The sequence below is a fragment of the Ixodes scapularis genome, unplaced genomic scaffold (assembly GCF_016920785.2).
Source record: "Ixodes scapularis isolate PalLabHiFi unplaced genomic scaffold, ASM1692078v2 PGA_scaffold4__175_contigs__length_147842914, whole genome shotgun sequence".
Lineage (NCBI taxonomy): Eukaryota > Metazoa > Arthropoda > Arachnida > Ixodida > Ixodidae > Ixodes > Ixodes scapularis.
Genome location: NW_024609879.1, coordinates 9,875,522 through 9,899,128, shown reverse-complemented (window position 1 = coordinate 9,899,128; position 23,607 = coordinate 9,875,522). Strand labels below are relative to the sequence as shown.

Below are 23,607 nucleotides of genomic sequence, written 5' to 3'. Positions count from 1 at the left end.
TGATGCAGCGCTCTGCAATCTGCTGAGGTACACCCTGCGCAGCAGTGACGTGCCCCAACAGATGTCCATTTCCGTTTTCAAAGGGGAATGTCGAAAATCCCCACAATGGGCCCAGCATCTCTACAGATTTGGAAAGATGAAGAAGCTGGTGTACATTAAATGTGGCTGCAGATTGGCCATACAGTCGAACAATCCGTTCTACAAACCTGAGAAGAAGTTTCTCTGCCTCTGCAACATGAGCATCCGTCACTCTAGTGCCAAGCAATAAAAACATTGCTTGGCACAGCAATGAATAATGATGGAGATACCGAGCTGGCAGGATGTTATTAAGGCAAGGCAGGGAGTAGAATAATAACCAGTATTGCCACTCATTGGCTTTCCAATGAGCTCTCTCACTTATAGGCCGGGGCAACCTACAGAATGAGATGGGAGGCCGTATCTGAAGGATGCGAGAGTTCAATGTATCTATTGCACCTCCAATGTAGTACGGAGCCCCAGTTGCACTCAGCCACAGTTCTGTTAACTGCTTTGTGACGCCCTCCAGGACGCAGTGCATGTAGTCCGGGGGCAGGCACCACACGAGGTCGAATCCCTTCAGAGGAAGGAGCACCGAGGGGCCCTTGATGCCATTGACTGGCTGGCCTTGACGGAAGGCTGCCTTGGTGTCCTTAACAACGCCCGTGTGGGTGCGGTCCTGTGCAGGGCTTCCATGAAGAATATATCGAAGTGTCCCTGAAACAAACAAATATGCATTATAAGACCTGTTATTAGAGTCTTCCATAAGATATATTGGGAAACTCTTTTCGTAGCGTTAGGTTTTGGCTGAGGCACTCGCATACAGCCAAGTTGCTCCACCTACCATAGTATGCCGTGCATCCGCCCATACCACACTAAGTGCCCATACCCAAATTTGTAAGATCTGAGAAAATATGCAAAGTACATTCATATGAAAAATTGATGACCGGACAGGCACCCATCCTCCATTTTTTTGCGATTATCTCTAAACTTTGAGTGGGTGCTCGCCCAGTATTTTATAGTAAGAACATAGGCTTAGGCAGAGCTCACCAATGGCTCTACATGACATTGGATACATCACAATCAAGTAGGCAAGCTACTTGAAGGAGAGCTTGCAAAACGGAGAAATTAGTGTGCCCAACTAATACTTTCTGAATTATAAAGGTGCCATGTGATTGAATGAGTGAATGTGTGTTAATCTGGCCTGAGCATGCCTGATTCACATGTCATTCTTCTCAATGGCAACAAGACCGAGCTTGAAACGAATATGGCCAATCAGTGAGTGCTAAAGTACACCTCCAGTTGGTTCACACATTGACACTGACTGTGCTGCATTGTGCTCCAGACCACTATGTGTCATAGCGATCCACCCAGCATCTTGTCTTCGGCAATCATAATGCAGTCACTCACTCTCAAAGCACAAATGTGGGAATTAGCCTTTACAACCGTTACTTATATATTGCCGATGAAATGCAATTTCACTTGGGAGCCGTGAATATCACCCCGAAAGTGGAAATAAACCTGTTGCGAGTTGAACGCTGTCCATGTCTCACGTGTGCTTTTGTGAGTGTCCTTTGTGTTGCTTTGCATTTGCAAAACCAAGACAAAATAAATTAACTGTTTGTGGGAATCGAACCTGTAATCGCTATAAAAGATTGAAAATGATGTTAAGACGCTGTCACTTCAGGTACTACTACTCCACAAATTTTTCTTATTTTTTATCTTTTGAGGCACAGGAATCTTGTTGGCTGTTTATTGTGATGTATTTTTCGAGCCGAGTGTGGGGCTGCGTTTGAGCCATGCATAAAAGCTTTTGAGAGTTCCTTTACACAGTAAACCTATTCTAGAGGAGAGATAAAAATTATCAGAAAATGATCAGGAAACATTAAGTAAGACCTTCAAGGGACCATGAAGGCAGTTTCGAAGTTTTATTCGACGATTGAAATGGATGTCAGGCACGCCTCAGATACTGTTGACCAAGTTCTAGCCCGAACAGAAGTTTGGGTGCCGCACCAATCGAGCAAACAGGCGCGGTAATAATAGCGCGGGGAACGATGCCTGAGACCCCACCGAGGCGGCGGCAGAAAGGTGAACTAAAGTGTGCCGAAGCGTGACGACAACAAGCTCCTCGTCTGGCGATTGGTTCAAACGATAGACGCGCTCTTGGTTTCGATTTCGGTGGTCAGATGTGATGAAAAAAGTTTATTTGAACGTTGGATAATATTTTGAAGTTGTAGTTGGGAATTAATAGGTTTCATACCGTGTATAAAAGCATAACCTGAAGCGATCTCTCCGTTTGTCACTGGTTGAACGCATCCCGCACTGCTACCTCGGGCGCGTAACAAGCATCAAGCAACCATGGACAAAAAAAAAAAAAAAGGTACGAGCGCCGGGGGCGGCGGATTTTTGGTTTTGGTTTTGTGCGTCGTCTCGTGTTCGCTTTGCAAACTCTCACCAATCATGCCACGTTTATGTGCAGTAGTAGGTTGTGCGAAAGGTCGGCTAAAGACATGCGGTCGATCGGGCGACGTTAATTTGCATAAACTGCCGACCGATGCAGCAATGCGCAGCATTGCTGCATCGGTCGCCAATCCAGAGTTCTGCGTCCTTAGCAGCATCTCCCGTTCAGTCGGCGTGAGGTCGCTGATTGGGAGCTCAAACTCGTTTGCGAGCGCGGCGTTGTCGTCCATTTCTTCCAGGTTTTCTTCACAGACCGCCGTGCACTAGAGCGAACCACAGGAACCACACTGAGTGGGCACTAAATCCTACCGATGCCGACAGTGCTCCCTGACGTCACTTCTCTTTCCAGAGGCGAAAAAAGGAAGAAATCTGAATGTTTGTTTCGGTTTCGCAAATTTATTTTCAGGTCCAGAAATAAGAGTCACAACGTTCTAGAAAAAATTGTTTGGCATGCCAGGACCCCAATGCTTCCGAAAACACCTTATTTATTAAAAAAATTAAATTGCCTTCATGGTCCCTTTAAGATATGAAATCTGCACTTCACAAAGGATGTTCTTAAGTCATACCCATTAATGAGAAAAATAAAAGCTAACTCTATTCCAAAGAAATTTGTACATACCATTCACGAGTGTCCCCTCCTCCAGACACCAGGAGCAGCCGAAGTAACCATTGAACTGCTTCATGTTGAGCAGCACTGCTCGTGCAGGCGAGTCCACTGAGCAGCAAACTGCGAAGACTCTTGAAATAATGGGATCCCCAGCATGACTCCAGATGATGGATCCAATCTTGACAAACTCTTCTACAAACGTCCTCATGAAGAGATGTGCTGGTGGGTGTACCTTTGCAAACCACAGTCCGCCAACGATCACATTTCGAAACCGCAGATGTATTGGCAGCTCATTTAGTATGACCTGAATCGGCCACACCGATGATTTACTCGATTTGAAAACTGGCGAACCATCTGTGTTGAGCGTCACAGTTACGTCACTCCAAGCCATTTCCATTTGTCTCCTGATGCTCTGATACAATCTCCCATCGAAGATGTCAGTGTAGATGCCAGAGGCATCAGAAAAGGTCCTCTTCAAAGTGTGGCAGAGGGGTTCTGCCAGTGCTGAAAACATACTGTGGAGCTGCCTCTTGATGTCGAATGTCAGGAAGAAGTGGCCCTTTGCAATCAATGTCCGTGGTTGGTAACTCTCCTTGCATGACTCACATGTCACTTTCTCCTCAGGCTTGTTTGATGGCCGAATGCCAAGGTAGGAGAAGCAAATGTGGCAGTAGAAGTGAAACTTTATGGTGCTCATCTTTTGTCTCCACAGCTTCCTGAACATATACTTTGAGTCGGGAACAATGGTGGCTCCAAAGAGTGTGTTGATCAACTTCAGTATGCCGTCAACCTGCGTCCAAGAAAATCCTCCGCTCACTACAAGGCACAAGATTAGAAGCACAGCCTGTGCCTTCGTCATTGTCTGGTTTGGTAGAGCCTCCTTAGATGCCCGTTCAAAGTAGTCTCGAATCTCAGCATCTTCATCATTAGCACAAGCTTCTTGGTCCTCGATGCCATCTGGTGGTGCTGCATCGCTAGTTGGGCTTGCAACCGATTCCTGGCAGTCGAAAAATTCATCGCTGCAGGGCTCCTGGATGCAATCGTGTTCAGTATCAAAACAAACCGAGCTTTCAGCAGATGAGTCCTCCATTGTGCCACCTTGGCCTGACAGCTCGGATGCCATCGGCGTGCAGAGGTCATTCTGTCTGCTTGAACCACTTATCCTGAGAAGTTCTTCCCGCTCGGCCAATCCATTCAACGTCAGATCAGCATTGGTGGAGTCCGCTGAAGATTGATCGTGAATTGGACCACTGTCGTCAAATAGTGCACGGTCGTCGGCTGGGGCAAGTTCGTCAGATGAACCACGGTCGTCGGCTGGGGCAAGTTCGTCAGTTGAACCACGGTCGTAAACAGAATCATGATCGCCATCTGACACTCTACTGTTTTTGCGGCGGTTGCACAGCGTTTGCCTTGGAATGGGCGATTGTTCCCCAGGTGCCATATAATCCCGATAGTGCCGTTTTCTCCCGGGAGGCATACCGAAGGGTGAAATAATATCGAGATATCACAAAGAGTAAACAACTGCCATTAAAGCTTAAAACAAAAAAGGCTTACGATGAGGAAGTCAGTAAGGAGACGAGGCGTCAGAGTACCGCGTGTAGAGCCAGAGCATCACGTTGCAGAGTACCAGCAATCCCAGCCAGAAACAAAAGCCTACGACCAGCAGCCCTAATTATGAGTTTTAGTGGCGACAAGTCTCGCACAGCATTCACAGCACCTCGAAAGTCTTGGCTTACCAACATCCAAATAGACGGTCGGCTCGGATTGGATTGGATTGAATTTTGGAATAGTTTGGAGACATGGCTTCAGCAATTAGAAATGAAGCAACGACTTGCAATTTCACCGCAAAACTATTATACACTTCAGATAAACATTTTAATTCATACATTTCACCTCGAGAACCACTTCAAATCCACGAGCGGAACTCACCCTTAGCTAATTGCTACCTCTAGGTCTGACGTGCGAATCGTTCAGAGTCTGACGATTGAACAACTCCAGGGACGACTATACGACTTATAGTACTATTACAAATGAGAAGCAGCAGCTTCACTTTGTTAATTGTCTTTTTCCGTTCACTTGCTCATCGACAAGGGTGACCGAGAACGGTAAAAGAGAGAACAATCTCCACAGAAGAAATAAAAGCTGCTGCTCCTTTCCTCTCATTCCGATCTTTTCACAACCACAAAGAACGATTTTGCGCGCTGACTGCCAATTCTCTCCTTCCCTTTTTCCCCCCCCCCCCCAAAAAAAAAAAAAAGAAAAACCTACTACCAATTTTTTACAGAAAAAAATAAATTCACGGGCACAATACGCAGTTTAAGGTGCTGGCTTTCATGTTCACAAACAAACGCAAATTAAAAAAACAAAACAAAAACGAACCAATGCATATGTGGCCCTCAATAGACCTATTGCTAAATTACCCAAGCATCAAGGTGGATGCAGGGATTGGTGTTCCACGCGCCACACGCGCACGCCTTCCCCGTATAAAATATTTGAAGTAAATAACCAAAATAAAGCGTTGACGAACGCGTGTGCAAGAAGTCATTTGTTTTAGGGGTTTGCCTTAGAAAAGTTACTACTGCTGAGGCCAGCACGTGTGGCGGAGCGTGGAACACCAATCCCTGCATTCTCCTTGATGGTTGGGTAATTTATCAATACGTCTATTCATTCAGCTAATCATCCACAAACCAACTACCTCGTTGCCACAGACGTACACAGCCAACACAGCCGCGTACGCGTGTACTTAGGAAACCGATACGGTTTCGTACGCGCACACCCCTCCGGCCACTTCCACAAAGAATAAAAATATATACGTATAAAACAGCGTGGAAAGAAGGACTGCACTTTCGACGATGGATCTTTCTGGAAGGCATGTGATCTGCACTTGGCCTCTGGAAATTGCGAATTGGAAAAACATGCAGAAAGCAAAAAACAGGACTTTCTCGAACTTAGCTTTAATTTTGTTTCGGGAAAGGGGGGGGGGGGGGGGGGCGGGCTCGGCTTTACATTGTTCGGCATTGTCTCGGGCTTTGCCTTAAATGACGTTATACCTTTACCAGCTCGTTTGCACCCTTTAGATTTTTTGAAATATTTTGAAAAAAAGTTTGTTTCGGTTTCGGTCGCTTGACGGCATATAGGCTTGACGGCGTCACGGAAACGATGGAGATGCCACAAATAATTTATGTGTCTTGATTAGTGCAACATTTATTAAGTTATATTATCTATTAGAACGGTCGGGAATACAAAAATAATATTTTTCTCTAGTATCTCATCTACTGAATTCACTTTTTTTTCCCATCTGCCAACACTGCGTTGGCAAGATGCTAACCTCATATCCAAATCCAAATCCAAAAGCAAACACGCGATCCATCACGGCCATTTTATTCGAGTTTCTTTTGTGTATCGCTTCCTAGTGTATTCCCTCGTATTCGCGTTTTCTACTGTAGTACTGTACCGCGTATTTCTGCATCTTTCCCGTGTGTTTTGTTTTTTGTACGTTTCATTCCTCGCGTCCCTCCCAGTGGGCATGTTCGCCAAAGTGAAATTTCTGCAAGATGGCAAAGTATCAATCGTCCAGACAGCTCTTGTGAAGAACTTTCATCCAGCCAACGTGGCTGACTTTGAAAGGAGGACGACTTACAAAGTATTTTGGGATGGGGACGAAAACACTCGAGGTGGATACTACGATGCAGAGATCATCAAGCTGGCGGGTGAGTGATATATCCACAATGGTGGTTCAACCCTCTAGACACTCGTTTTTATGGCAGTTATGCGAATTGTCACTGCACGTCTTGGGCGAATGCACACACGGCGGAGAGTACCGGGTCGGTCAAAAGGAGAGCAGAAAACAATATTAAGTGCATGTAATTAATTAGCGATACGTTATTTGATGTTTTAAGATGTGTTGAGCAAGTATGTTTATTGGAAGAATAAGGCTATACGCACGACGTCCTGCACCTCGACCAGAAAGGACTCGCGACGCGAAAAGTTTTGGTTCTCGTATAAAACCAGCTGTCAATACGAGATTAGCGAAGTTGCACGGAGAGACACCGTCCGTCTTTCGCGGTGAGGGCCATTGCGCACTGGCGCTCACTGCCTACTAGCCTCACCCAGTGCCCGCCCACGTCGCGTGAAGAAATGGAACTCTTCGTCGAGAGGTGGCCAGTCATCTCCGCCACTCGCTGTCATAATCCTTGTTGTATATGTGCAGTCGGGGCGGGATGGGGCGGGGGTGGCCGGTCGACGGTTCTCGGGGCGCCGCCGGCGCTGCGCTGGAGCTTGGAGCGCGCCGGACTGGGGTCGAACACATTCGAGTAGGATGTGTTCAGCCCTAGCTCGGCGGGTCCCGGGCTTTGGCATGGCTCTGGGGGCCGTCCGCCTGCTGTTCGCGTTTCTTTCCGTTTCTGACTGTGCATAGTGTTGTTGTCATTAGTGTTTATTGTTTATCTACCCCCCTCCCCCTCTTTTGTTGTTGCTGTTATTTATCTCCCCCCCCCCTCTTTGTTGTTCCTAGTGTTTATTGTTCATCTACCCCCCCCCCCTTTTTTTTTAAATCTAGTTTGGGTTTTGCAGGCTGTCTGGCTGCCTTTGGCCTTTCTGCCGCACCCCCGTCTCTCCCGAGTAGAAATAAATAAAATGAAATGTAGCATAGCATAGAGGTAATGCGTCTCCCTCAGACACAGCGAACCCTGGTTCAATCCCCATTGTCAACTTACTTTTCTTTTAAATTTTTTTTTTTTTTTAACATTGTGTTTTGTCGAGGCATTTAGCAATATTTACATTTCTTTTGTACGATTAACACTGAAAAAACCGAATGTTTTTGACGAAACTTCGCTCAGCTAATTGGTTTGGGACTCCCTTTCCAGAGGTGCATGGGGGACAGCGGGGCTTGGGTTGCCGGCTGGATGCTTCGAAGCGGGGTATACGGGGGGGTTTAATAGTTTTATATTTAGCAGCCAGCAGTTGCATACTGTCCTTGCGAGCGGCGTGGATGCAGGGGGGGAGGGGGGGGTTATCCCACCCCCCCCCAGCATCCACACTGTTATCCCATCTACCTAAGTCCCTAACCACTCATGTTCATCTGTGCTGCTAAGCACAATTGAAATTGCTCCCGTGCTTGTCTAAGACACGCGCTGAAGTGCAATGAAAACTGATCTCAGCTGCTCCTAGCCTGCTCCAGAACGTAGTTTTAGCTACTCCCGACCTGCTCCAAAACAGCTGTTTCGGCTGCTCCCGTGGCTGCTCCCAAGTACATTTCATGAGTTCCACCCCTGTCTCCGTGTCGTGCGTAAAGCCACTTCCGATCAAGGTGCACGACGTTGTGCGTATAGCCTTAGTCTTATTGCAATTGTTTGTTAGTGTTCACTGAGCAGGGAGTGACGTAGATACAAGCGTTCGTCGGCATTTTTAGTACAGTTCCAATAGGTCAGTGGTCTCAAACTCGTTTGAGGGTGAGGGCCAGATAGCCCATACTGGAAAGTTGGAGGGCCTCCGTAAGACGGGGGGGGGGGGGGGGGTAGGGGGGGGTGAACATTTTAATGAGAAGAGACCTCGTGCCCTATGCTTTTTGTAAACTCACAGTTTTGCCAGTGACATTTTTAAATTTGATTTGTGTATATGACAACTTTGGGCACTGACCTGATGTGATAACAGAAATTAAAATTACACTGCCCCGCCAACGTGCTGGCATTTTTAGTAGAACAAGAGAGCAAGTAATCTATCGTTCCCAGCTCAACATGTCTTTAAAAAACAATAATTTAATTTGGCAGTTCTTGAATTCCTCACTATTTTTATTATAACACTCTGAACAAATACTCGTCTTTTATTGTGATGTTTTTTTGAAGGTGAGAATCCCGAGCTCATGGCTTTATCTTTAGCACTTGCTCCTGCTAAGCGAGAGTTTGCGCAGCCGAAATGTATCCTTCAACGAATAGCTCGAGGTTGTAGACAGGTAGCGGAATTTTCGTACATTACAGAAAAGCTGGGAAGCAAAGAATAAAGCGAAACAAAGGGCAAATTAACAGAGAAAAGTATAAACCATGTGAAGAGGTGAAAAGAGCGGAGCTACTTTCCGAGCGAAAATGAATCGACGAGATGAGATCACTATGACACATGTCATTTCTAGCGCTCGAGACATGAAAATCGCTGAGGAGCGGGCCTGCGGGCCGCTTCTCAGCGAGTCGCGGACCGCGTGTTTGAGACCCCTGCAATAGGCAGACTGCCAACTGTCAAAAATCAGCAGGAAAGTATATTTAAGATGGCATTTCGAATTTATTTGTTGACTTCTGATCACATGTCCACTAGATACCAAGGAGAAGCTGTCGGAGCCATCAGCCAGGCGGGAACGGGCATCAGAACCAGCAGCCAAGCGGTCCTCCAGCTTAGAAAAGTCAGGAACCCTGACGAAAGTGAGTCATGATACGTATTCAGGGGTCACACTGCGATTTCGAGACTTCAGACATATAGTTGTGGGAGAGTCTCAGTCGCTTCCAGAACGAACAACTATAACCTTTTTTCCTTTCTGCATTTTTTTTTTTCAACTTTTACTGTCCCAAGCAAGCCTTGCACTGGAGCAAGATTTCGTCCCACTGGTTCTTGAGAATTTTCTTTGTTTTAAGACGATCAATGGTTTTGCCTGAAAATACCTGACCCATTCCGGCAGTAAAATAGAGAATTTTTATTTCAGTGTCCCTTTAATGGAAATCTTGCAAATGAAACAAAGTACTGCAAGTATGTGCTTGTTTAGTAAATCACCCTTTCCGTTTCAGAAAAAAAAAAAAAAAATCTGAGGTGCGGTGTAAAAAGCCAAGTTGAAAAGGAGCTGGTGGAGTATCTGGGTGACTCGGAGGAGGAAAAGGAGGAGGAGAACCCAGAGGTGCTGAGGCTGAGGGCCAAGCTCGACAAGCGGGCAGCAAAGATTCGCCGCCTGAAGGCCGAGAACAAGGGCCTGCTTAAACTAAACCACGAGCTGCAGCTTGCTCTTTGCGCAAAAGTGCTTGGAAAAGGTAAATGCTGTTTACTTAGTTCACAATATGTAGATAGTGATCCTGCATCCATTTCGATTGTACTGGTGTTTTGATGGAAAAGGTAAAAGGATACTCAAATCTAAAAGAAATGCATAAACATTGCCAGGTGTCGAAAGCGCGGCCACATTGGTTAAAAAGAGAAACATGAAAAATATGGAGTGGGCAAGCTCACAAGGCATGAAAGCTTAAAAAAAGAAAGATATGTGCAATCCCCACTTTAGGGGTGTGGTGAAACTTGCTACCATCTCATGCAGCAGATTGCCGACAACTCATGATCATCTTGTACAGTGCTTTTTCTTGACTTTAACACGGCTTTAAGAATGTTGTCAAGAACAATTCCAATTACACCAGCAGCCAGTGGGTGCGACAGCATTATTTGATTGAATGGGCGCGAATGAGCACCTTTGTATTTTAGACGGCAGCTTGTGCCGCCTGGTCGGTGGTAGCAAAATGCATGAGTGTCGACTACGTATGCAGCCATCTGCTATGTGGCACAAGCTGCTGTGTGGTACAGCTGTGTATACTATTGCAACAATACCGAATGGTTTGTAAAGTTTGTGTATGCTGTCCTTCTCGATGCCAAACTTCATATCATGCTTATTTGGTAATTCTCGAAATTTATGGACAATCTGGTCTAAACAATGTCTGGGACTCTAGGTTTATTCAGTGTTTGAGTTATACCGCTGTCACACGGGAAAAATAATGTCATTACCAGCAAATGACATTCGGCCTGAAGTGTCTTTCGTTTGCTGCCATACGGCAGTATTTAATGACATTTACTGGAAATGGCATTCACTACTGATTGAGTTATGCCGAACTCATTCGCAGTCACTTTCATGCAAACTGTGTTATCTCGACAGCAGAGACACTGTAGGGCGCAGTAATCTGAGATAATAATAACAAAAGCTTTTAGCCTTTCCACTTTGGTGAAGAAGGAAGACCAGCGGAGTTGTACTATGGTGGGAATGAAGTAATGGCCGGCCACAAGTCAGCAAGCCAGAGTGGAAAGGCTCGAAAGGTTGCATCAACTATGAGTGACGGCGGCAAGCAGACAACCGACAAACACAACACTCTGGACAGCTACGCCATCTATGAGTGACGGCGGCAACCAGAGTTTTGTGTTAACATTTCTTTTGCGGTGGACACGATCCTGGGGAAACTAGCCCTATAACAGCTCCGCTGTAAAAGGTACAAATTACGAGTTATTCAGACATACGTTAGTAGATATGCATTTCTTTTTTCTTTTTTTAACTAAAAGACAGTAGAGTGCAGAATGTAAAATAATTACTCGTGTTCTCATCCACCAAATTTGGCGCCTGATGGTCGGCCATGTTAGTTTTAAGTCGACAACGGCGGTTTCGGCGTTTTGATCACGTTTTGGCTATGGATCTCCCCGCTTCAATGTGAGCTGCTTCTGAGGCAGAAAAACCAAATCAGAAAGCCCACTGGTCTGCAGCTGAGACGTTTGCCCTCGTAAGAGCAGGGGAAGAACACTTGTAAGACTTGAGCCACCGCAAATGAGCACGCGAGCAAACAGTGCTGAACGTTTTGCAACATGTTTTGCAGCTCCCACTTTTAATTTGTGTCTCTGCAGTTCTGTGCGATCTTTCGCACGTAGACACATAAGTACGGTTGCCAGAAGTCAAGCACATGCAAAATCACCAGGTTCACGCTCTAATAACAGCCGTGGCACCACAGGGGCTATGTTGCTACATCGCAATGTAGCTTCGGCTTCGAATTGCTGCGTTGGTGTCCAATCCGGAACCTACAATAATGCTAATAATATAACAAAGTAATACCATCCAGCGTAAGATCTGCTTATTATTGTGTTTAAATAATCTAGGAGACAGTTCCAAGCTATAGACCAGGGGTTCTCAAACTGGGTTCCGAGAGCTAGTCTCATGGGTTTCGCAAACACCTAAATTTGACCTTCCTGCCCCTCCGTCCCCCACGCCGTGGTCTGCGCGGCAGGATCATGCAAAGCGCCTTCATCTCACTTTGTACTAACATTGCGAATGATATGGTGGCAATATATGAGAAGCAAGCGAAATTGCCTACGATTGTGCTTCTGTTGCTTCTTGGTCGGCAAAAATTTGAGGCAGTTTTTTTTGGTTTCCTGGGGTTCCGTGGGACCAAAAGGTTAGAGAACCCTGCTAAATGTTTAAGAACCCTGCTACAGGCAGTGCTTTTTTTCTAAAATATAATAATGTAATAGTTTGCTACAATGACTGGTGTTCAATCATCATCATGGAGTCTAATGACGTTAAACATGTATGTGCAGCACGGTCTGCAAGAATAATGACATTCGCTGAAAATGACATTGATTTCCCTGTGTGCCAGGGGTATTGTTGACATACCGAAAGGTTACAACAATTGTGAGGATGGCTGTTGTTGAAGAAACATGTACCTAGTGTCGTCATTTGTATTGTTTGCAGATGTACAGTTCATGCCCAGGTAGCCGTTATAATTAAGGGAAGTCAGCCTAATGGCTGACTTCCCTTAATTTGCCATCCACTGCTGGTTTATTGTATGTGGGACAGACCTCTTTTACTATTGATTCAGGTGACATTATTTGGTCCCAGAAACAGAGTGCATTTATTGCAGATGGGTGAAACTGTTTCGGCATAGCATTATATTGAGCCTTTTAAGCGGGAAGTTTGATCCATGAAAGAGGTCATTAGATGGAACTGATACATATTTCTAGTGTGCTAGGCATGATATTGGATGTTGGATTATTCTTAGCCCTTCCTGAACAAGTGCCAGGGGTCGCTGTAACAGCGGCTGTTCAAGCGGGGATCTCCGTGCCCATTGGAGGTAAGAAACATTTAGTAGTGCTTGTCACCAGCATTGTACTGAGCTTTATGAACAACTGGATTATTTTCAGCCTCACCTAGGCGAGTCCCAGCTCCACCTAGGCCAGTCCCAGTGGCAGACGCGGCCAAAGATGGTAAGAAACATTTAGTAGCGCTTATCACCAGCATTGTGCTGTGAGTTTTATGAACAACTGGATTATTTTCAGCCCCACTTAGGTCAGCCCTAGTAGCAGCTGCGGCCAATGGAGGTAAGAAACATTTAGTAGCACTAATCACCAGCATTGTACTGCAAGTTTTATTAACAACTGGATTATTTTCAGCTCCACCTAGGCCAGTCCCAGCCCCACCTAGCCCAGCCCCAGTGGCAGCTGTGGCCAGTGGAGGTAAGAAACATTTAGCAGCTATTATTTTATCAGGATTGTGCCTTGTGTTTCTAAAAATGAGTTGTTCTCAGCTCTGTGAGTGACGCATGTGATCTTGCTGTTGGCGATCTTGCCTGACGCACGCATTACTTGGGTTTGGGTGCATCTGGCGGGAGCTTGCTACAGACTTGTAAATTTTTAGATAATTAGTCAAACTTTTGGACAAGTGGCAAAGTGAATCGTGTTGAATCAGCTTTATATGGTGACGAAATCACTATGAATATGCATCACAGTGTTCATGAAAAGTTCATGCAGTGATGGTTATCTGCATAGTGACGACAAAATTAAGCACATTTTGACATAAAGACTGACAATATCTTTGTGCTTGGTACTGCAGCTTTAGTATGAATGATTTAGTAAGAATCAAGGTTGCTTACTGCTTGAGACCATTTATCACTAAGACAAGCTTTGCGATCGTAGTGTTCATTTGGAAAGCCAGTCTTTAGGTAATTGCAGTCACACGGCCAAAGTTGTTTTCTACGACACAGATTGGCAGAAAGTTACGAACATAAACTTTTTTATTTTTTGCATATTGTTTCATGTCACGATTTGAAATGTGACCATGTGCTTATGCCAGATATGGCTAGCAGCGACCAAAACGAGTCGCAACTAACTGGTCCACCTGACGCAGAAAGAGAGCCGATTGTGCAGAAAATGCGAGTGTGGAAAGCAGCTTCCGAATGCCAACACTCAGCATAATGTCATGCTGAGTTCATAGCGTTTATTCTTCCTTGGGGTTGCTCTGTTTCACCATTCACGCAACGCTTTACGGTTTACCGAGCCTTCTCCATTTCACAAAGGCCACTAGAACAGTCGGGCGTTACAAGGAAGACAAAGAAAACTAAATCGCCTAAAAATAGCATGAGGACCCAAACTGGCGCCTGCGACAATATATCCTCATGATTTGTTGATGTGGAATGCCGCGCTTTCTGCCTACACCCCGATGCGCATGAGTAATGCTGCTAGGGGGCACACCGGATGGCTTGTAGAATTGTTGTATATGGTCCTTTCTAGTGCCAAAATTCATGACTTTATATGAAGTTACTAGCCAGGGCTGCTGGAAACACCTTTCTCTGACCCGACCTTTTTGATCAGTTGCAGGACTACCTGCGGGAGATGCTGGAGGGCCCGACTGCCCACCACGTAAGTTATTTATGGCCCGACCTTTGGGTACTCGGATGTTTATCGTACTAACAGAACCCATACTTTAGTCAACCGGCGGAATCTTCCTGTACCTCCCATTGGGACTCCAATTGCAGACGGCAGCGCCAAATCTCCCCTAACGGGCGTTGGGTTTCTCCAAAAGGAATAAGAAAAAGACAAAACAATACGCGTGCTGTCGTCATGGCAACCGCTTCGTTATGGGGGAGGGTGCGAGAAGTGTTGTCCCTCCTCTACCTCTCTTTCAACCTCGGCGACAAAAGGATGCAAGTTCGTTCGGAGTTCGAAGCAGCCTCCGAACTCCAAACGAATTTGCATCCTATCTTGTTCTTCTACAAAACAATGTAATCTTTTGTAGAAAAAAAAAAAAAAAGTGTGCGTTTTTTGCGAATGTCTGACGCTTCCGAAACGATTGCACTTGACTTTGCGTCGTTCGATTGAGATCGGCTTGGCAGCAGTGCATGTTCAGTGACAGCCACTTCTCATTAAATCGTCAATCAATGGATGCAGAGTGCGCCCAGCCGGTGCTGTTTCGCGGCTTAAGATGTGCGCACATCGCCATTCTGAGCACAAGTCCAAACTTCTTTTGCAAGTTCTTTTTTTATTAGGCACGCTTTTTATACAGAAAAAAATTTTTACTGCACGGCACAACAAAGTAACAAAATCTACACAAAACTACTATTCAAGTATTCACAGACTTGCAATCACCCATTTAACTTTGCAGTAGTTAGCGACTGTGATTCGATTGCCACGGTCTCTCGCAGGTTCCTTCTGCAGCGCCAGCTGCTCCACGCACATGCTAGCGAGCTGCGGTGCTCTAACACCGATATTGCCTACACCGCTCATTTTAAGATAAATGCCCTGTCCCTTCTGACCTTCTACAATAACTCTACCATAATGAAACATGCAGCAGCAAGTTTTCGGCAATCCGAAACTGTATAATCAAAAGTATAGCAGCCCGTCTTTACCTTTCGTCATTCGGGAACCCAAAGGACTTGGCAGAGCTGTTGCCACTGGAATTAGAGCACCACTGAGTCGAGCAATAGACAAGGTTCCGTTTGCTCGGTGTACTGGTAGAAGAAATAGACCGATAACCACCAGGTCTATTTTAGACCTGTTGTATGCCTTCACCATCCTCGCCTTGTTCTTAAGAATGGTTATAAAGCGTGTGCATCTCAAAACGGCCCAAACTACTGTGGCGCAACGACAAGAACCCCTCCTGATCAGTGACGCAGATCAGGAACTCTACGCGAGATGACAGTGGCGCCTTTGGTAAGCGTGCCAAAGCTAAAAAAACAAAGTGCACAGACTAGAAAAAAAGGAAACAAAACAACAGACGTGTGCCATGTTCGTTTTTGCTGCTGGATAAGGATGCCAACTTGTGCCGCCTAGCAACTAAAAAGTAAACCTGGAAGACCAAATCGGCCGGGCAGGCAAGCGCGAGCGCTCTTATTATCGGATTATATTTTACAGCGGCGCTGTTAAGGGCTTGGTTCCCGAGGATCGTGTCCGGTACAAAACACTTGTCGACAAAAACGCCTCTGGACAGCTACTGCCATCTATAAGCGACGGCGGCAAGCACACAACCAGTCTGGTGGCCGCCGTCGCTGGTAGATGGCGGCAACCTTTCCAGCTATCATAGAAGAATGGATTGTTGGTCGGCGCGTTGGTGGGAATTCATCGTAGGAAACAGTGCGAAAACAGACGACGACAAAGAAGAAGCACACGTAACGAGCGCAGCGCTCGTCACATGTGTTTCTTCGTCCTCGTCTGTTTAGCACACTGTTTCCTACGCTCTTGTCAGTTTCGGTTTGGACTTACGATGGGTCAGCCGCGTGCCCTTTTGGGGAAAGAAGACTGGCTGCGGAAAGAGCGGCGACGTACGCAGCAGTGCGAATGGGTCCGTAACCACCGCAAAGCCGCTGTCGCCTCGACTTCACTACGTCGAGCGCTTCAGATTCCCTTGCCAAAGAAGAGCACATCGCTTGCCTGGAAAGCCGCCGCCGAGAACAAAACCAGCGATATAAAGGGCGTGGGCAGGCCAACACCACGGATGACGATCGTGCCACGGAGGCCAAACGCAAGTGCGAGGCCCGGCGACGACTGCACTCCACGCCGGCAAAACAGTTGCCGGGCGCGACGGTGATGTTCCAGAGGGAGTCCGTGGATTACCCGTCTGGCGTCTCGTGCACCGTGTGCGACCTAAAGCTCCTTCATGTTTCGAAAGTAGCGCAAGGTGCATCGATACACGAGGCACGTGCAGCCCTTGGGAAGATCATGGTGGCACAGCGCAGCACTGAGTTAGATTTCAAACGCCATGAATTTCTCAGAAGTGGGTGCGGCACATGCCTCGAGCATTTCTGCAACATTGAATGGCGCCACTTTTCCCAGGATAGACAGGCTTTAGTGCAACCGACTCTGGGTCAACGGAGACGTATCCACGATCGGCGGCGTGTCGGACAAGAAGAATCGGGAAACGGGCGCGTGCGCGTTGCAGCAGTGTATCGAGTGCAGCTCCGCTGGTCTTCCCTCTTCACGAGAGTGGAAAGGCTGAACGTTTTTCATGAAAAGTTACGGAACCATGGAAATATTGCAAATTATACATATATATGTATATAATTATACAAATTTCAAACCAACCAAGATGAATTATCGGGGTTCTACTAGATGTTTTACTGCGTGTTCCACTAGTGAAGCTCTTGCAAAGAGTTTCTTCAAGCTCCTAGAGTATAGAAAAATCTGAATATTAACATGATCCTGTTTGCATTTGTATTAATGTTCAAATTCAAAAGCTTTACACTGTCATAACTTTAGTTAATGTGAAATTGTTTTTCAGTTGCTGAGGTGGACGGCCTTGCTAAGAACGAGATCGTGGATCACACCATCGGCCTCCAAAATGAGGATGAAATGGTAAAATAAAAATTTTTTCGCAGTTCCATGCAATGTATGGTATACCGTATAATCGCGTGTCAGGGCCGCACCCCCATATTTAGAACAAAGCATTGCAAAAAAAAAAAAAATTACTGAAATTATTTGCGTATGCACCGCACCCCCTTGTTTTTGAGGCGTGCCGACTGTAATGCCACGTTTTCTATGAATTTGTATCGCTAGGTGGCACTAGCCTCTGCCGGAGCACATAGCAGCACGTGTCCGCATCTCTGATATCTGCTCTCCACTCATCCGTATCACCGTATGGCATAATGGCTGTCGACCTCGATCATGGTCGGCGGCACAAATGGGATGCGTTTGTGTTGCAGCAAGGCGTTGAGAAAAGATAAAGGATATGTCAGGTTCCGTGGCAAGCGCGAGGAATGGGGATTTAGCGGGCTCGGCTCGCGCGTGCACTAAGTTTTCGAACACCACTGTACGCTTTTCGGAGGTTTCCTTTTGTTTTTCGATTTGTGTCAAAGTGTCGCAATTCGTCTGCCTTTTCGCGCAATCTGAGAGCTATGGGCAAGTACCACTTCAACAGTCATACGGGATTGAAGTCAAAAGTTGCCGCGCATGCTATCAAGTACGGGAAAAAAAAAAAAGATGCGTATTGCGCAGTATGTAAACTAATTAAATCCGACTGACGATTGAGTTTGAATTCCGGAGTGAAGGCGTTTCTGACCAGTGCAGCCGAGTGTGCTCATGTACGTTCATTTCGGAATGTGGATACAGATATTTTTTTATTTTTTTTAATCCGTGTATGGGGCTGCACATAGAAAATTTGCCCTCAAACCGGGAAAAAATAGTGCGGCCCTTACACGAGTTAATGCGGTACATTAAAAGAACAGGGTGGTGTACGCACAGTAGATTGAATTGATTGCTACCATAAGCCTTTAAAACATTATTGTAGCCAGGCTCTTAATTGTAGTTATAGCCAGGGCCTGCAAATGTTTTATTGTCACGCTCACATGATGCAACTAGGGGTTACATACCTGTTTGATGCAAGTGACATGAAGCTTTGTGGGCTCATCAACTTTGCAGATGCCCATGTGGATGAGAATTTAAAGGTAGTACTGTTTTAAATTTAAAGGCCTAAATTTTATACCTGTAATTATTTAGTGCTTTTTAGATGCACCTTCTTGGAGAATACAGGACTACTTTGTGTCAACTCGACTGGTATGTGTAAAACTTTCTCGGTTTTGTTTATTGCAGATCCATGCTGGGCAAGGAGTCTACATCAATCAAGAATCCTGGATGGAGATGCAGAAAGCGGAGAGCGACTCTATGTTTTGTAAAATCACGGCCTCTTCCATTTGGCCAGTGGAAGTGCTTTTAGAGAAGTCAGTGACCGGCACCCTCTCAAACAAAGCAAAAGCAGCGGGGCAAGAAAAAGCATTTGCCCCACTTACTCCGCACAAGGTGCAGGCTCTCTCAGGTAAGCAAGCATTTTGTTTAAAATCTTGATACAATCCTCGCGGGGTCGCGTAAAATATTTCATGCTAAATTCGTATCAACAAAAGCGAAATGAAATTTATATTTTGAAGCACAAGGAATGCATTACCATGGATTTATTTATGGCAGAAAATATCTTGTATGTAATTTGCACGATTCTAACATGCCCCCGATAGTAACACACAGTTATATTCAACCCATGAATATTAAAAAAATTGGTGCCGATTCTACTGCGCAGATAAAATATGACGGCTGAACAACATACACCTCATAGAAAGCATGTTATCAAACTCACATACTCGAAAGTGCCCACACTGGGTGCTATTGAAGCCCTACATCGAACACTCTCGATATTCGGTTCCTTTGTCTTTCCAACCAAGCTCGCATGTCACCGTGGACCACACCGAAGACACGACCAACACCACTCGGTTTTCTCTTTTTGCCAGTGCGATCACTTTTTTTAAAGGTAACCTTAAAGTAAAATTGGTTTTGCTTTTCCAAGGTTGAACCACGATTCCACAAGATCGCAAAAACAAAACAGCGAATTTGGATTCAGATTGGATTTGATTTGAAGCATGTGTTGATGGTGATGGGGCTGGCCACTTTGCACAGTTCTTTTAGCATTTTGTTTAGTTTTAGTTTTTGTGTCCGATTGTAAAACGCATTTAATTTTGAGCTCACGTCTTTGAGTAAACAAAGTGCGGCTGATCCCTGGCAGCAGCCGGCAATCAGCTGCCCGGAGCCTTGGGAGCTTACAGTCACCGATTGTGGCCTCCTTACCATTATCAGATGCGGGGCATGCATTCATATCAGTGGTTGCAGCATGTCGAGGTATTTGGAATACCAGAAAATTTTCACGTTGTATGCATTGCGCTTTGACCGGGGAATTTGTGAATTCATTTCATTCTGAAATTCATACCAATTAGTATCACCGAGATTTTACTCTAGTAGGTTGTCCGCTAACACCCGGACGTGTGACCTGCCAAGAATGAAAGTCAAGCATAACAGATAATAACCGTAAATAATAATTGCACATTTTTATTTTGAAAAGATGGTTTTATTTTTCGTTCTAAGCCGCAAACTCGAGCAAGCGCTCGAAGAGAAGTCAACGGAGTGTGCGATGCGTCGTGGGTTATCCGGCAAAGTTGCGGTTCGGTTGCATGGTGGTGTAAACATGCTACAGCCTAGCCATTTGAAACACCTGTGGGCTTTGCATGGACCAACGTGGACTAAGCCAACTAAGCGCCCACGTGTGAGATAAGTCATGTCAAGGTCATCGTGTTCAGGGCGAGATTACTCCAACAGTTGAGTTACCTCCAAAGAGCGGCGCTGCTCCGATGTGTAGTGCAGCTACGTAGCGGTTTCTGTTATGTCACCACTATGTCACAAGATCTCTAACCTTGCTAGATTACTTCCCAACGAAGCTTTGGGGGCATCCACCAGGTGCACATTGAAAGACTGTTTAACTAGCTTTAAATTTAGTTTTCTCGTGCCTTTCAACGAAAGATTGTTGTTTTCGAGGTGATACTGCAACTTAGCCCATATCCAAGCTAGCAAATGAGCTCTGGAATTCCGTTTCCGTGCCCCTTTAAGATTTACTCTAAGCTACATTCTGGACTTTGTGTAACTTCTTGTGCAAGCACATTTTTTCGAAAAGCACCAATTAATTCCTAGAGGAATTTAACTTCGGCATTATGAAAACTTGTTTGTTTTGCTTTATCTACTTATTTTTCTTAGTGGGGACACATGCATCAGATTAAAATTCAAAGCAGCATGTTGAACTAAAAGAGAAATGTGCAAAAATGCAGGAACAAACATTCCCTTGTTTTTAATAGCCTACGCTACGAAAGGTATTCACTTATATTGGCTATTAGTTTCAGGGAAGAAAAGCAACATAAACTGTTCCTCTTAGCATTTGCATTTAATTTTCTTATGGTCATAATCGACTTGCTGACATGTATATTCGTGGTGTGAAATGCACTTTTTATGATGTATGCCAACTGTAGGGGGTAAATGTTCTGAACTCATTTAAACCATCAGTTTCTCTTTTTTGTTCAAGTGACTCCGAACCTAAGGATTGCTTTGTTATGGAGATCTCAGATTGTTATATTGGTTAAGTAAAGAAATAATGATTTGGAGTCTTTTAGAAGGTTAAGCAAAAACAAGCAGCTATAATATCCTGAGGGTAACCTAACTTAAAATTTAAAGTTAGGTGAACATATAAGGTAGACTACCTCATAGAGTGCTACCAAAAAGGGTTATAAATATTGTAGCCAGGCCATGAATGGACGATCTTTTAAGGAATGTGAAAGATTGTTTTTATATAGAACTGCACTGGTTGTTTCTGCTGTTCATAATTCTATTTTTAAATTCTGTGGCCTGTCTAAGCTGTTACCACAGCGAGAGATGAGGACCAAATGTAAGCAGTTTTCAGTGTTCATTGTCTACTTATCTCCAGTTGCAGCTCCTGTTTCTTACAAAGTCACTGGCCTAGCAGTGAGATTTATAGACATGGGTTACCTGTTTTGTGCTTAAAAGAATCTAACGAAAGCCAGGGTGGGAGTGGAACATGCATCAGGATGCTGCGGTTCTTTTGCTTTTATGGTAATCTCTGAACTGTCTAAATTCTAAGGTGCCAGCTGCCAGTTAACTGCTTCCATTGAGACTAATTTACACTTGGTCTTCTTAAACTATGACCCTCCAGCCTGTGTGTATGGTGTTCTACAATGTTTTAAAGGGATGCTGAACAAAAATCTGGATTCCGCAAAACACGGCGGCAAAAGCGTGCAACAGGATGCTACGAACACCAAAACATCACTCAGACAGAGATATCTCGAATGGATGACCGTATTTAAAAAAAAAAGAGGCGCATTTGACAGATATGTTTACGTCTTGTTTTTCCAAGAAAGAGAGGGAATGGCCTCGCGTCTTCTCCGCCTCGCCGCTTTGAGGGGGCAAAGCGAAGAAAGGAGGAAACGAGATATCTTCACATCACGTGCCTCGTCGGCCTCATTCAATCTCAACCTCTTTTTCTAAAAATACGGCCATCCATTCGAAATGTTGCCTTACTAGTAGTGTTGTAGGGATTGTAGCGTCCCGCCTACAGCTCCTGCTCTGTATTCTGAAGTCCAAATTTTGGTTCAAAATTCCTTTAGGTCTGAGCACTGCAAAGAATTATTACCCTGGATTTTCCTTATTCCAGGCTGCTTTTGGCTATACCTAAGGGAGAGGGGGTACCGCCAGGCTGAAAGGGCAGCCCGGCACCAGAAGATGCGCCGGTACCTGTCCGAAAAGCTGTCGGATCTGAGGAGAAATCGCTAAAAAGGTATGTGCTTGTATAGTATAACTTTCTTAATTAAGTAACATACTATTTTGGGTCTCAAGTTTACAAGCAATTATTTTAAATTATGGTATAGATAAATTATTTAGAGGTTAATATATCTCTAAATATTTATGCAAACAACTTTAAAGTAATGTGTTGATCAGCTGACCACTTGAAAAGGCTGTGGGTTGCTTGATTGCTATTGCTACTCCGTCAGGCTGTGCTCAATAAATCCCCAAAACGTTGCATGGTAACACAATTACAATGAAGCATGTCACTCTTACTGTCCCTCTGTCGTCTCTCGGCCCACTCTTTTGTTGACGTATGTCAATAATCTTCCTGTGTTTGGTCTCATTGGTCACTAAATTGCCCTTGATATGTCCAGGCTCATCCCTTTGCCCTGTCCTGCCCCAACGTATGGTCCCGCCACGGACTGCTCATGCTGCTGCAGGTCTGCCATCGCTTGCACTCGATGCAGCCTTTTCACCGTTTTTTTTATATTAATTTAGCTTAAGTTATATATTGGAAATACTGTTGAAATGGAACAAATGTATTATTGCAGCCAATACGAGCTGAAATGCCACTACGCGTGGCGCACGATACTATGAGAGTTGTCTCTCGGATTGTTCAGTAAACCTCAGCATGCGCTGAGGTGGAGACAAATCGCTTGCGCTCATTGCACCACTATGCCGTTCCGTTTCAAAATCTAGCTCATAGTGGTGCAATGAGTGCAATCAGCAATCTGCCTAAACCTCAGCAAACACTGAGGTTCGCTGAAAAATCTGACAGGTGGTGCTGATAGTACCCCATGCCACGCGTCATGGCATTTCAACTCATATTAGTCACGATGTTACTTCCTCAAATGTTGTGGTTTTTCTGTACCATATGCTCCCAGCAAAGCAATGTATAATGTCATAATTTCATAATAAACATATCAAAGCAACGCAGCTTGTTTGACTTTATTCTTATTAGTAGCTGCATTTGCCGTACTCATACATCAGGCTGGTGATTACTAGTGTGCAGTGGACAATATAATTCAATTCTAAGTGGGACATGCATTTCGTCACGCTCCAAACATGGCGTAATTAAATTTCCACATTATGCATTCACATATTGTCGTGCTTTGCACTCAACCATTTGTTTAAGTGGTGGCCAACTCGAACTTCAATGTTTCAAATTAGCCATCAAACCACCATAATCCAATTATTAAAAATGGACGTCCCAAAATACGACAGGTTATTCGACCATCAGACCATCACACCATCAAACCATCAAACCATCAAACCATCACACCATCAAACCATCAAACCATCAGACCATCAGACCATCAGACCATCAAACCATCAAACCATCAGACCATTAGCCGTCCCAAAATACGACTCCATCAGACCATCAGACC

The 23,607-nt window shown here is 45.0% G+C and overlaps 1 protein-coding gene across 1 annotated transcript; it reads left to right on the top strand.

Moving 5' to 3' along the window:
* The first annotated feature begins 6,509 nt into the window (after nucleotides 1-6,509).
* LOC115326350 (eukaryotic translation initiation factor 3 subunit A-like) lies at nucleotides 6,510-22,858 on the top strand. Its single transcript, XM_042293380.1, has 13 exons — nucleotides 6,510-6,792; nucleotides 9,386-9,489; nucleotides 9,700-9,709; nucleotides 9,850-10,086; nucleotides 12,850-12,921; nucleotides 12,992-13,054; nucleotides 13,127-13,168; nucleotides 13,241-13,303; nucleotides 14,438-14,485; nucleotides 17,340-17,413; nucleotides 18,647-18,869; nucleotides 22,089-22,211; nucleotides 22,594-22,858. The coding sequence occupies exons 1-12, from the start codon at nucleotides 6,609-6,611 to the stop codon at nucleotides 22,205-22,207; spliced, it is 1,239 nt and encodes a 412-aa protein (XP_042149314.1). The 5' UTR covers nucleotides 6,510-6,608; the 3' UTR covers nucleotides 22,208-22,211; nucleotides 22,594-22,858.
* Nucleotides 22,859-23,607: the final 749 nt, after the last annotated feature.